This window comes from Arachis ipaensis, chromosome B4, assembly GCF_059453495.1.
Source record: "Arachis ipaensis isolate K30076 ecotype BB chromosome B4, ASM5945349v1, whole genome shotgun sequence".
Taxonomy (NCBI): domain Eukaryota; kingdom Viridiplantae; phylum Streptophyta; class Magnoliopsida; order Fabales; family Fabaceae; genus Arachis; species Arachis ipaensis.
Window position 1 is genome coordinate 18,022,530 of NC_142439.1, and position 15,102 is coordinate 18,037,631.

General features: G+C 35.2%; 1 protein-coding gene and 1 long non-coding RNA gene across 2 annotated transcripts; both read left to right on the forward strand.

The window, feature by feature from the left end:
- Positions 1–781: 781 nt before the first annotated feature.
- LOC148566813 (uncharacterized) lies at positions 782–2,042 on the forward strand. The gene is made up of 2 exons (XR_015880702.1): positions 782–1,137; positions 1,512–2,042. It is a non-coding gene; the product is annotated as an uncharacterized LOC148566813 (long non-coding RNA).
- A 7,726-nt stretch (positions 2,043–9,768) lies between these two features.
- LOC148566814 (uncharacterized) lies at positions 9,769–10,326 on the forward strand. Its single transcript, XM_088484442.1, has one exon. The coding sequence runs from the start codon at positions 9,769–9,771 to the stop codon at positions 10,324–10,326; it is 558 nt and encodes a 185-aa protein (XP_088340568.1).
- Positions 10,327–15,102: the final 4,776 nt, after the last annotated feature.

Sequence of the window (15,102 nt, forward strand, 5' to 3'; positions counted from 1 at the left end):
ATTTAAAGACAATGTTGTATTTTTTAGTTAATATATTTATTTAGTTACTTTTACTTTTGTACAGAATTAAATTTTAATAAGATAACAATTGTTATATGTTAAAAATTTTGTTTAACTTAAACCTCAAAATTAAATATCATTAATCTTTCATTATGCAACACATATATGATATAACAATAGGTATACGGTGACAAATCATGGAATTCAATTTACTAAAAACACTGATTACAGATGTAGACTGCACAAATGATCTTGATGATAAAAGATCTATTATGTATTTATTTTAGTTAGTAGTAATCCAATCTTTTAGTTCAATAAAAAATAATAATTTATAAGTAAATCTTCTATGGTACAGATATTTGGCTGATATTGTAACCGAATTTTTTTAATTCAAAAACTACTTATAGAATTCAAAATTCAACCTCTCAAACTCTAATTAATTGTGATAATTTGGGTGCAGTATTGCTGTCTAAAAATCCAATTTTGCATAATAAAAATAAAGGAGACCACTTACATAAAAATATTCAAAACATCTTTTTTTATGGATTTTTTATTTTAACCAATCAAATTATAGCATATAGAACCGATTAAACCATATATTTTGTCAAAATTAAACCAAATAAATTGATTTAAATCAAAAATTAAATAAACCAAATTTTAAACCGATTTAAATTAATTTTTTATTTTTTATATATATATATATATATATATATAAAATAATTATCATATTTTTATTATACAAAATAATTAAAATATCTCTATCACTTTTTCATATAATATTAGTTACCAAAAAAACCCAACTCCTAACCCTCTATTCTCTGTGCTGTCGCTCTCCTTTTCTCCGCCAACCTCCTCCACTCTCATCGCCGTCTGCCACCCTCCCCCTCTCACTCTTCCACGTCTAACTCTCAAGATTACCGCGCCGTCGTCGCGCGCATGACACCCACCCGAGGGGAACCGTCGTCGCCGGAGGCAGAATTATCCGCCATCCTGTTCCCCTCTCTGCCGCTCTGGCTCTTTGGCTCTGTAACTACATGTTTCTCTACCTCTAACTATCTGCGACAGTGTAACTGCATCTCTTCCTCTCTGGTCTCTGGCTCGCTGTTGCTCTTCTTCTCGCCTTCGCCGCCAGTTCAGGTAAGACCTCCCCTTTATCCTCTTCAAAGTTCAATCTGTTGTATTTGTGCTATATTGTTTTCTTCTGTGGTTTATTCTGAATATGCTTATGGTGTATTATTGATGATTCTGTTGAGTTTTGAGTTATTAATTTACTGAATTAATGCTGTTGAGATTGATTTATAAATCCAATCTGTTGTACTTGTGCTGTATCGAATTTTTCTTCTGAGTTACTAATCTGTATGATTGAATCTTTTCTGCTGCATTGAACTGAATTTATTTATTTATTAAATTTTTCAGTTGAATTTTGCTAAGCTGCATCTTGTTTTACTTGAATTTTGTTGTTGTTGAATCTTGAATTCTTATTATTGAGTTCTGATTTTAACTACTTTCAGTTATTATAGCAGATAAATCATCAAAAAACAACTAATATTGTTTAGATATTTAAAGCAACATGTTGTGCAACAACTAGAAAAGAGGGAAGCACAAGTAATTGAGGAGGAACAACAGCAGGCAACGGTGGTGGCACCACAACCACGAGAGAAAAAGGAACCACCGGCTACTGTGTTGGCAGAATCTGTGGAAACGGAAACAGAGCAGGCACTAGTGGTGATAACTGATAAGAATAGAGGAAATGGAACCACAGCAGACATTAGTAGTTAGTGGGAAAAATAAACTAAGTGGAAAATAATGGTGTGCTTGCTTATCTACTGCATTAGCTAAACAAAAAGAATTAAGCAGCACTTTCTTGATCCCTGACCCTATTATGTAGTCAATTAGATGCACAAATAGAATTGAAGTTAGTCCACAAGTTGGAACATGAAGCCATATTTTTTTTCCTTTGCTCTCTCCCTCCCTCTCCTCTCCCTCTTGTCTTTCAAACACATCTTGAAGAATGAACCAATTTCGCATACACAAAGGTAAAATGAGACCCAAGTTTTGCACCTTTGCAACGAGCAGAAAAAAACTGATAAAAAACACTAAAGCAATAATTCCTATGAAAAAAAGAAAAACCTTTTTCTATTTAGACAAACTTAAATCCATAACAACAAAATCAAATTTACATTGTCACAAAGCAAGCAATGGGAAAGAAATGTTTGTTTTGTTTCTTTCTTTCTTCCTTCCTTCCCATTCCCTTGATCACACTAATTGTCCAATCGATTGTTCAACCTAGTAAGTAATAACACTGCCAAATCAAAATGCTACACAAAGAAAAAAGGACACAAAGTGATAAAAGAAGGGAGCAGGGTGTGGAACTAATAAAATCAGAACGGCTAAAAGTACAGCATGATTGGTAATCCTTCCCAGAAGCCTTGCATTGCAGTGCCATAACATATCATATTATCAAATGTGAGTTAACTCCACCAACCAAAAGTTCAATTGAAGCGCCTAGCATGATTATCAATGTGCATAAAGACAAATTAGTTGTTCCACACCAGAGAAAAGCCCCCAATGTAATGTCATTTGTCTTCTCATTTGTTTACATAGGATGGAGCTTTGGCAAATAAGTTTCAATATCAATAATGCATTCACAACCAGACTCGTTTTCTTTCTCTTTTTAATTCTATATACGTAAAAGTGAAAAAATTATTCCATAAAAATTCTATAATCAGTACCATATTCATCTCAATGATGATTTTCAGCAACAAAAAAATTGCTTAGTGATAGTTTCAACAACAAATTGTTCAGGGTTCAGTGATAATCAGTGACGAATTGACAGTCGCGGATTATTTTCAGCAACAAAAAAGGCATACTAGTTCAGTGATATTTTCAGCACCAAAATCAAAGACAGCAACAAAACAGAAAAGGAAAGAACTGGAAAATTTATTGGAATTCACCAAATTGGGACCAGCTTCTGGTTGTGCGAAGGAAGCTGGCGGCGAGGAGGAATCCCCGGGACCTGTTGCTTCTGCCTCCGGCAACGACGAGCACAACGAAGGTGCGGGACTGACTGCGAGACGGTGACGAGACAGGGTACGACGAAGACGACCAGTCCCAGGACCTGCTGCTTCTGCCTCCGGCGACGACGAGGGCACGGAAGGCGCGCGAGCGCGACTGAGTGCGAGACCAGAGACCGTGATAGAGACCGGAGCCGAGAGAGCGATGACGAGTTGAGTGCGACACCAGACAGTGAGAGAGACTGGAGCCGAGAGAGGGAGAGAGCTTGGGTGCGAGAGCAATGACCAATGAGCCACAGTAGGAGATGAGAAAACTCGAGCTTCAGAGAGAGAGAGAGAGAGAGAGAGAGAGAGAGACGGTGAGGGAGGAGAAGGTAGAGCTTAAGAGCGACGTCGTATCAGAAATTTAATAAAAAAAAATTAATTAAGCATGATCCGGTCCGGTTTATTTAAACCAACCAGATCGAACCGGGTTTAAATAATAAATACTAAACCGATTATTTAAATACACCAATTACAATGTGACATATCAGCAACTTTAAAAAAAGATGTTTTGAACATCTTTGTGGGAGTATCCCCTTAAAATAAATATTTCAAAATTGACTTATATTTTATAAAGGAAAGAATTACTAAAGGTCAACTACACATTGTTCGTATCTCTGCCTATATTCAAATTGTTGATGTATTCACGAGGACACTTCCAGTACCTATTTTCACCAATTTTCTTAGCAAACTAAGGTGTCTTCATTACCAACCCTTAGTTTGAGAGGCACAGAGAATAAAGCGGCTACAACAGCTGTGACCTAGGCTATAAGTACATGTATTCAATGCTAGACAAAACATAGTGTGACAATTAATTTAATTCAAGTCCACATTCTCTCAATTACTCTTCTTTCTTTTTGTTACCTGTAATTCAAGAAATTTGTTTCTCTAGAATGGGTTTGCTGCGTTCATCACACCAGCACTAATCTTCTCATCTTTCACAACTCTTTCAACCATTCTTAAATATTGTCACTCATGTACCTAGTGTTTTAAAAGTTGAAGTATTGGATGCTTATCTATGGAGTCAGTATAAAAGCACATTGTATTGCTGGTTAACAACAAATGAATGTATATAGGTCATGAGTATTTGTTATTTAATTTAATAATTCTATTAACTCTTTATCTTCAATATTTTAAGATAGTGTATTTTTTTAGTTTGATACTACTAAATATTTAAAGTTGGAATAGTTTGTGTCTTATTAAATAATAAAAAAATTTGATCTTAATATTATCTATATATTTTAAATGTTACCAATATGGGTTTCCTACTTGCCTTGGGCTGAGTATTGTTACAACTCGTCCTTCCAGACTTCCATTGGTATGACTCCATTCAGAGCTGTGTTTGGTCGTGACCCCCCTATTCTTCTTAAGTTTCATCCGGACGATGGGGTCCCTTCAGAATTGGAGCAACTGTTAAGAGATCGAGATGCAATACTTTCTCTCCTTAAGCGTAATTTACAGAATGCTCAGACTCGTATGAAACGCTACGCGGATACCAAGCGAAGGGAACTTCATGCCTACCTTGCTTTAAAGCGATATAGAGATAGAGTGATTTATAGTGCTAGGAAAGTCTGAAACAAGAGAACCATTTTTTTTTTGAAAACATCTAAGTCTAAGCTTCTATGCTATCTTAGAAAATTATAAGTTAGGTTAATTTTTTTTAAAAAATCAAAAGGCCCATAATAGTTCTTTAGATATAAAAAAAAAATACTTAATTGTTTCATCTTAAATTTATAAGTGATTAAAGATGTAGTTTTCCTAAATTTTAACTAAGCATAAAATTTAGAACTTTATATTCTTATCAAATTTTTTTATATTTTATTTGAATTTAAAAAAAAATATTTTTTTATTGATATTTATGTTAATATAAAATAAAATATGTGAATAATAATAAAACTTGGAATTATTTGGTAGCTTCCACTTTAAGAAACTTCTATTTTAACCCGAATTGAAAATTACGGCAATTTTTTATATTTAACTAAAAAACCTCAAGATGCATGGTTATTATTTCTATTTTCTAGATGTTTTATAGCAATGTATGCCTGTATGGTTGAGTGTTTTGAGTGATATACAATATAGATAAACCGATGAATACAATGACAGTTGGAGCAACCATTTAATATTTTCCCTTGTTTTCTTTGCATTTTTAAGGAGCTATTTCGAATTACTTTGACACACATATATATATCTCTGGTGTTAGTCTTTCTTAGCTTTGGTATCATTTGATTCTCTTGTACTTTTTTTGTTTCTCACCTTGTTTCAAGTGAGTCGAGTTTTTTATGTCTTGTATATTTTGTTTCAGCAGTTATATATTAAAGTCCAATTTCACATTCTTACAAATCCTTAAAATTTCATAAGACCATTTGGAATTTAAAGCAACAAACTCCTCTGTCCTAGCAAAGTGTTCAGAGAAGATGCCCTCAATTTGACATATTGAAAGGCTGATAGCTATCATGGCCTTGGCCTTTACACACACCGATGGGCTTTCCCTCCTTGTTTTGTGTTTTCTTCCTAAAATTAAAGTTTTTGTTTCCACTATCAACTTTGCAAACAACTTGTTTATCTTTATCATTACAAACAAGTAAAGCCTTGTTTGTAAATAATAATAAAATTCATGAAAAAAGAAAAAGCCTTAGTTTAATCCTTTATCAAACAATTATTTGAAAGGATCTAAATAAAGGTCATACACAGAAAGTACATGATCAAATTGTTCATGTGTTCATCAATAAGATTAACTTATACATGAAGGTGAAAATTCAGGTGCAGTCAACTTCACGTGAAGTTATAACTGAGAGTCGCTAGATAAAAATTTAATCAAATTATTTAAATTATTTAACGGTTCTCAACTATCAACTTCACGTGAAATTGACTGCACCTGAATTTTCACCATACATAAAATAATATTTATATAACTTGATGAGAGCAAAGTTTTAATACATGTTGGGAAATAAAACTACTAAATTTCAAGAGGTAACTTCTTTATGCATACAAAGTAAAGAAAGAAAATTATACATTCTGATGATCTTGTGGTTTTAAGAGTTGTTTAGTCTTTAAATCTCTTTGATTGTCATTATTTGTTCATGTTCTTGATGAGAAGGATAAAAAGAGATCTTCTTCTTGTTTCATCTTCTAAAAATATTTAATTTGAACCAACTTTGTAAGAAGACTACATGTATGTCAGTATGTGGAATGGAGAATTTCCCATTCAGGAACAAATATAATTTGTTTGAGACCAAATTAAACTTATGTACTGGTTAAGTTTGTATTCACCGTTGAAAAAAACGGTAAAATATAGTTATATAGTACTAGTTTGATAGCATACTAACTATTTTATTGTTGTGTTTATTTATTTATTTATTTATTTAAGAACTAACTCACTAGCAAGGAGCCATCCAAAAAGCAATGAACAAGCAAGTGGAGGCATGGACAGATAGAATCTATTCAAAAATATCAAAAAAATGATTTAGAATGGTGCTAGCTAATTAATTAAGTGGATTAATTAATATCTTATATCTTTAGAGTGAGGCCCATATAAATATAATGTAATTGGTTATTGATATCTATCTGTCTATCTCTCTTTACCAAATGTTGAAGCGATTATTAGTCAATTAAACTTTGAATCTTTGATGAGAAGTGATGGAAGAAACTTGCAACCCTTTCCATTCATAGAGGGAGTAAAAGAGAAAAAGGTGTCGGTTGTTCGAATTTTTTGAAACAGTGACCAACATTTTGGGACATTAAGGGGTGTGTATATATCACATTTTAGTTACATCATTTCATATCATTCTAAATGTTCAAGGAATCCCATGAGAGATGTGTGACACTTAAGTGTTATGATCGGATTGGTTTCATTTTGGAAGGTGTAGAATCCCATCTTAATTAGATATTTTATATTGGATAAAAGTTATGAAAGAGGTGCAAATTGTGTCGACATGATTATTTTGTGTGGGGATCTAATTAATTGATTATTACTGCTGAGGATATTGATTATTCAATTTCCATAGGTCATTTGGTGCAACTACATTGCACATGCATGGTCCTTAATTTTTAAGCTTAACGATGAGTAATAATCATCTATCTACTATATCTATTTGTACCACATTCAAGGAATGGTGTGAGCCTGTGAGGTTTCATACACAATTTCTTTTTAAATATCTATATTTTATCGTCATTATCATCAATGGTGGAACCAGGAATTCCATAGAGGAGGGCGACTCAACAAATACAAATAAACTAAACCTAATAATATAATGAAAAGTTAATAACACATGATCTATCAAAGTATATCTTAAGCCAATAATTGCATATATTATATTTTATATGTTAAAGTCAAGGTCTTTGAGACTTTTTTTTTTTTTTTTGGTGTCCTCAAGGTCTTTGAGACTTTGATACTGTTAGATGTGCTCCTATATATTTCATGAAATTAAAATTATCAATATCAAATTTGAAATAAATTTTGAAGAAATCTAATTTTTAATATAATGTTACTCAGTAAGATTGTTTAATAGGCTGTTCAATAATATTTTGGATATTACTCTTTATTAAATTTTAAATAAGAGAATTAGAATTTGGTTTATCTTATATTCTCTTTTTTTTCCTTTAAAAAATGAGTTAATAATTATTTTTATTTTTTGAACATTTATTTTTTGTTTTCTAATGTATTTCTTAATTTGGCAAACTAAAAAAATTTCGTCACGAATCTAAACTCTAATTAAGTGTTTGTTGCTTACTAATGAGTTTTAAACGGATAATGAGTTAACCACTAGACTAACTCAAGTTGGTATACATTTTTTAACATTACTCATTAAAAATTAAACCAATTAACTTTTTTAAAAAATAGAACATATAACTACAAAAGATTTATATATAAAGCAATTGGACATAAATACAAAAACATAAATAATAAATAATTAACCTTAAGTCTCAGTTAAAATATTGAACTAATATTTTTACTATTTAATTCTCGAAATTCTTAATTTGAATTATTTTCAAATTGTTCATTATTCCTAAATAAACCTAAATTACTATATTAATTCATGTTAAATTATATAATATAATTCATTGAAAAGAAAATTAGTAAGACACCACTCACTCAGCAACACACATACACAACATGCATACACATATTTTTAAAATTTTTTGAAATGTTTCAGTTTGAAATAACAGATTGCGGAGAAATTATCGTGTCAGTCAAACATTATATTTTGACCAAGGGGTATTAATGAATTTAATTAGGAATTTTGTCAAATATATACACATCACATTATCTAAATTTATATATCTATGTGGAACTTAAAAACTTCACTCTTAAATTCAAACAATTTAAGAGCGGGTTAACTTTAATAATGTACACTCCTGGGTTGTCCTGTTAGGGTTTTTTAGTATTCTGTTAGGATTTTTTAACGGAGTTTTTATTGCCGTCAAGACTACATTGTCAACGTCAATTAAATCTCAATATAAGTCTACGTAATCTGCATGGTTGAGACAACGAAGGATAAAGATCGGATCGAGGAAGACAACCAAAAAGGAGATAGGAATGTGATTCTACTAGAAGAAGCAGACATATCAGAAGGTATTAACACTTGCTCTAATAGTCTCTATGGCAGACTCTTTGCTTCCAAAACCGTCTCAGTTGGAACCATGGAGAATGCTTTAAAGGCTATATGGAAAAACCCGGAATGATTTAGCGCGAGTGACAAAGGAGACAATTCCTTCCAATTCTTTTTTAATAAAGAAGTGGATGTTTTGCGTGTTGAACGTGGTTCTCTATAGCTATTCAAAGATTATGTGCTCCATGTCAAGAGATGGAAAGAAGATTAGAACTGTGATGAAGAGATTATTTCTAATTTTTCAGTTTGGGTTCAATTTTGGGATTTGGCATAATCGTTTAAAACCCTCGAAGTTAGACGTAAATTGGGAGAGAGACTGGGTACAGTGTTGGATGTACGTAAATTTCTGATGCGGGACAGAGAAACTAGGATTGTGAAGGCCAAAATCAATATTGATGCTGCCAGGCAAGTGAGGGATCAGTTAATAGTGGCAGGACCTAATAAAAAGGAGGTAGAGGTGGCATCGCGCTATGAGAGACTTGGAAAGTTCTGTACCTATTACGCAAAATTTGGGCACAAGGTGAAAAACTGCCATGATCTACTGAAGGATACAGAGAGTGATATGGTAAAAGAGGATGACATTGGCGAATGGGTTAAAGCCAGCCAAGTGGGACGCGAATCTACTCTGAAGGAGAAAGAACATTCAACAACTCAACCCAAAATCAGAATAAGGCCACTCAACGTAAGAAAAAACCGGTCTTAAACTGCTTATTGGAAAAATTTGCAGGGATGTCAATGCAAGAAGGGAAACAAAATTTGAAACCACAAGAAACTGGTAACAGGGCAGCACCTGAGTCACCTCAATCAGCCAATTCTAGAACAGAATGCATGGAGGTTATCATAGTTGGTCAGTCCAATGTCAAGAAGGATGAAGGGCAACTTATGCAATTCGCTATTGGGCAGTGTCTCATCACAGAGAAAGGTAGGAAGTGGAAAAGGTTAGCAAGACAAGGTGCTGGAGGGTCAGATACTAAAAGTGAATTCAAAAGAAGGTTGATGAGTGGTATAGCTGAAGGATCTACAAAGAAAGGAAGAACAGAGGATGAAAATGCAGTTGAATAGATGGTGGAGGGTGCCAGCCTACAAATGGCACCCAAGGCGCCATGAGAACTATAGTTTGGAATTGTCGGAGTTTGGGGAGACCCCTGACAATTCACACTCTAAAAGGGATTTGTAAATCCCACTCCCCCGAGATTGTATTTATAAGTGAAACAAAGAACCAATCTCGACAGGTGGAAGCAAAACTTCGGGTATGCGACTACGAAAACTGGCATATTGTTAACCCGGCAGGAGTGGCAGGAGGACTTGTGCTAGGTTGGAAGGACAGCATCAATATTCAAATTATTAACAGTGGAGAATTCTTTGTGGCAGCCGAAATTAAGGAAGTCGGAAGCAGTGAGGTATGGGTGTTCATTGGTATCCATTTGAGTTGTTCGGAACAAATTCGATCCTTACAGTTTGAGGAGCTTACAACAATGAGTCAACACCTGGAAGAAAAAGTGGTAATAGCAGGCGATTTTAATGCTATAACAAGCCAAGCGAAAAAGGAGGGTGGAGGCCAAAAATCAGCAACCACCATTGCAACATTCACTAATTTTATTGACAGTAACAAATTAGTGGATATTGGAATGGTGGAACGCCCTTTCATGTGGACAAATTGAAGACAAGGAGAGGATTTGGTGAAGGAGAGGCATGACCACTATTTAGTTGGGATGGGATGGAAGCTGAAGTTTCCGAATGCAGTGGTGCACAAGCTCACAGAGTCAGGCTCGGATCATGCTCCAATCTTGATGGAAACCGAACCTAAATCCTGGCATAGTAAAAGGTGTTTTAAATACCAGGAACGTTGGTGTAGAGAAGAGGATGTCAAGAGAATTGTCAGTGAAGTGTGGAGAATGGAAGTTGTAGGCTCAGCTATGTTCTCCTTGACCCAAAAGTTGAAAGATTGTAGACATAGACTAGTTCAATGGCAGAAAACTCACAAAGCAAACTCTTGGAAAGAAATTGAGGACCTTCAAGCTAAACTAGAGGAGTTGCGGGTGGTTGAAATTAATGGGAGAGAAGAGGTTACCAATTTGGAGGAGAAGTTGGAGCTGGCATATTTGAAAGAAGAGAGCTATTGGCGAGAAAAATCTAGAGTCAAGTGGCTAAAAGAAGGAGATCAGAACACTAGATTCTTTCACCAGAAATTTCAATCAAGGGTGCGAAGGAACAGAATTTTGAGATTAGTAGGGAGAGACAATGAGATTGCATCGAAACCGGAGGATATTGCAAAGGTAGCTGAAGACTACTTTTGTGATACTTTTACTTCTTCTTGTTCGGCTGATCCGAATCCATTCTTAGAGGATTTGGAGCCTAAGATTACAGCTTCCATGAACCGCAGGCTCCAAAGGCCGGTAACTATGGACGAGGTCAAAAGAGCTACATTTAGTGTTCATGCTCAGAGTGCTCCTGGTGATGACGGGTTTACAGCTAAGTTTTTTCATTTTTTCTGGGATATAGTTGGAGGTGACGTTTTTAAGGTAGTGAGAAGTTTCTTTCACAGTGGCAGAATTCTAAAAAGCTTCAATCATACTCAAATTTGTTTGATTCCAAAGGTGCCAGATGTCAGTGACATGACTCAGGTACGACCGATCAGTTTGTCTTCAGTTATGTATAAAATTATTTCTAAAATTATGGTGCACCGATTACAAGGTATTATGAATAAAATTATAAGCCTAAATCAGAGTGCGTTTCTCAAAGGTAGACTCATTTCGGATAATATTCTAATTGCCCACGAATGTATGCACTATTTGAAAAATAAGAAAAGTGGGACAGAGCATGAGATGGCTATTAAACTAGACATGAGCAAGGCTTATGATAGGGTTGAATGGCATTTCTTATGGTATATTATGCATAAGCTGGGCTTTGACTGGACTAAGGAATTGGTAACGACTGTTTCTTACTCTATTGTTGTGGAAGGTCAACCTTTTGGCTATTTTAGGCCAAATAGGGGCATCCGACAGGGTGACCACCTATCTCTATATCTCTTTCTTTTTTGTGCAGAAGGACTTTCCTTCTTACTACACAAGGCAGAGCAAAACAGATTAATTCAAGGAGTTCAAGTTAATCGGAGATGCCAAACAGTTAATCACCTTTTGTTTGCTGATGATTCAATCCTTTTTTGCAAAAGCACACCTAATACAAGCCAAAGTATTCTAGAATTGCTAGAGATCTATGAGGGTTTCAATGGGCAAAAAGTCAATTTGAATAAGTCAGCCATCTTTTTCAGTCACCACACACCTCAGAACACAAGACTAGCAATTACTCAGACACTAAATATTGAACATATCGAAGCACAAGACAAATACCTGGGGCTGCCCTCTATAGTCCAAAAATCAAAGAAAGCAACCTTTGGAGCTATCAAGGATAAAGTTCAGAAGAGGATTATGGGTTGGAAAAGAAGTCTATTGTCATCAGGTGGCAGACACACGCTATTGAGAGCAGTGGGGGAGACGATTCCTATTTATACACTTTCTTGTTTCAAGCTCCTGGACACGCTGTTGACTGAGATTCATAGCATGCTCTCGCAATTTTGGTGGGGTCAAAAAGGCGCAGAACGAAGAATGGTTTGATTAAATGGGACACAATGATGAGACCGAAGAAAGATGGAGGGTTGGGGATCAAGGACCTAAGGACGCAAAATTTGGCCTTATTGGGCAAGCAATGTTGGCGTCTAATGAAATACCCTAATTCTACTCTATCAAGAATGCTCAAAACTAAATATTTCAGATATACATATTTTCTACATGCAGAGATAGGAAGCGTACTATCGTGGGGCTGGAGAAGTGTTCTTGAAGGGCGCAAGGTGATCGAGAAAGGCTTGTTATGGAAAATAGGCTCTGGTACTCATGTCTGCATCTTCCATGACCCCTGGCTCCCACCACCAGTGCTCTTTAATGTCCCTCAAAATGCACTCACAATCCCGCCAAATCTGCAAGTGTATTACGTTAGTGCGTTACTAAATTTGGATAGAAGCTGGAACAGAAATCTAATTGAGTCAATTTTTTCAGTTGATATATGCAATAAATCTTTTTTAATCAAACCAACAGAGGAGGAGGATGAAGTTAATTGGTGCTGGACAAAATCTGGTATATATGAAGTTGGGTCAGGATACAAAATTGCTTATGGATTCTTTCATTCTCCTACTTCATTGAGGCCCCAGAACGTACAGAACAACACAGTATGGAATAGCATTTGGGAATTGAAATTACCTCATAAAATTAAGATTTTTCTATGGAAGAGTCTTCATGAAAAGCTTCCGATGTTGCAACAAGTTCACAGCCGGTTCGCATCCACCCGTGCCACTTGTCCAAGATGCATGTTGAAGGCTGAATCAATTTCTCATGCTTTGTTCCAATGCCCCCTGTCTTCAATAATCTGGAGCCTAAGCTTAATAACCCCTGACCTATGGATGAGAGAAGAAGAGACCTTTTTCAATTGGTGGCAACGAGTCTTATCTTGGGCAGCGGCTCAATTCAACGGTAGACAAAAGACCATCTTCATAGCGGCGCTGTGTTTGAGCACTTGGAAAGCGAGGAATCAATGTGTTTTTGAGAAGGTAACAAGCCCAACACCAGACATAGTGAAAGAAGCCAACAGTTTAGTGCGTGAACTCGTGAGCCATACCTGATGAATGCTGCTAATTTTCTTTACTCTTACTTTACTCTTTTCTAAGCTCTTAATCTTTTAGTCACAGTTGGTGATAAATGGGATTACCCAATTCTTTTGTACTTTCTTATAAAAATACCTTTATTTTATATTAATAAAACAACATTTATCTTTGGAAAAAAATTCAAACAATTTCATCCCTTTTATATATATATGGGGAGCCGGTATAGTTTGGTTGTTCGTTGTTCTAATTAATTAGACAATACCATGATGAGTCCAGACATTAGCTAGAAAAATATGTTTAAAGAAGAGAATGAAAAAGTTTAAAACTATTCTAAAAGGGATAACTTTGAAAGATTATGTATAATTCTAAAATTTTTTTACTATAAAATGTGTTACTTGATAGAAAATTTTGTACAAACTCATATACATATAATGCAGCAACACACAGCAGAATATAACTTAAGTACATTAGATATTGAGTTTGTTATTATTATTGCCATCTGGAAGTAGTTAGTTAGAATTGAATTAGCACTATATAAGCTTGTTGCTATAGCAATAGTTATTTGAGTTTTTCACTGTAGATTGAGTTTATGTCAGTTTTATTTCTTCTCTCAATTCCTTCTATTCGTGTGTTCTCTCTCTGCTTCGCTCATCTTTTAACATGGTGCGGTGAGCGTGGAGATCGAAGAGTGCTCCAAGGGATTGAGATTGAAGAAGGGGCTTAATCATTTAGACTTGATAATCATAAACGCAAGTTCTGAATCGCTAGTTAGCGTACAGTGATGGAACCAGTTCGCGGAATCACACAACCAGAAGTACAATCACCATTGGAGAACCTCGATCCTCAAGGAATTTCAGTATTTTTGAATCAACTTTCTGCAATTCAAGCGCACATAAACAAAAACAACAGAGGACCAATCTAAGATCTTATGAGTCCTTTTTACTTACATCCCTCCAAAAATTCAGGTATATCCATAACTCATGAAATTCTGAATGGAAGGAACTATGAAGATTGGAGTAGAGTTATGAATCTTGCTCTGAAATTAAAGAACAAACTTAGGTTTATTGATGGTAGCTTAGATAAGCCAGAAAAGCACGATCCCCTAATTGAGGCATGGGAACCATGTAACACATATGTAGTTGCGTAGATCAATCGTTCAATAGAACCTGACATTGCCAAAAGTGTGAGCTGGAACACTATAGCACTGGATCTTTGGGAAGACCTAAAACATAGGTACTACTAAGGTGACCGCTTCCGAATCGCTGAGCTACAAAAAGAGTTGTATGCAACTAAGCAGATAGAAATGAGCGTGACCGTGTACTTCACGAAATTGAAGACGATATAGGAAAATCTGGACAGCTTTAGAGCAATTTCATCATGCGAGTGTGGAAGAAATTGCAATTGTGGACTAGGAGTCATAAGGAACTTTAGAACTGAAGATCAGGTTACTCAATTTCTTAGAGGATTGAATGAACAATATGCTGGGATTAGGTTACAAGTCATGCTCATGGATCCACTCCCAAACGTCAACATTGTTTTCTCTCTTCTTACATAACAAGAGAGACAGTTTGAAAACTTAGATTTTGTCTCAACCAAAAATAATAGCTCAGAAAATCACTCAACCTTCCACCCTCTTGAACACTGTAGAGGCCTCTCAAGACAGAGGGAGAGGGAGGGGCAGAGGAGGTAGAAATCCAGGCTTTGGAAGAGGACAGGGAGAAAGAGGCAAGATGCAATGTTCACATTGTAGCAAGATGGGACATGTTATTGATACATGCTACAA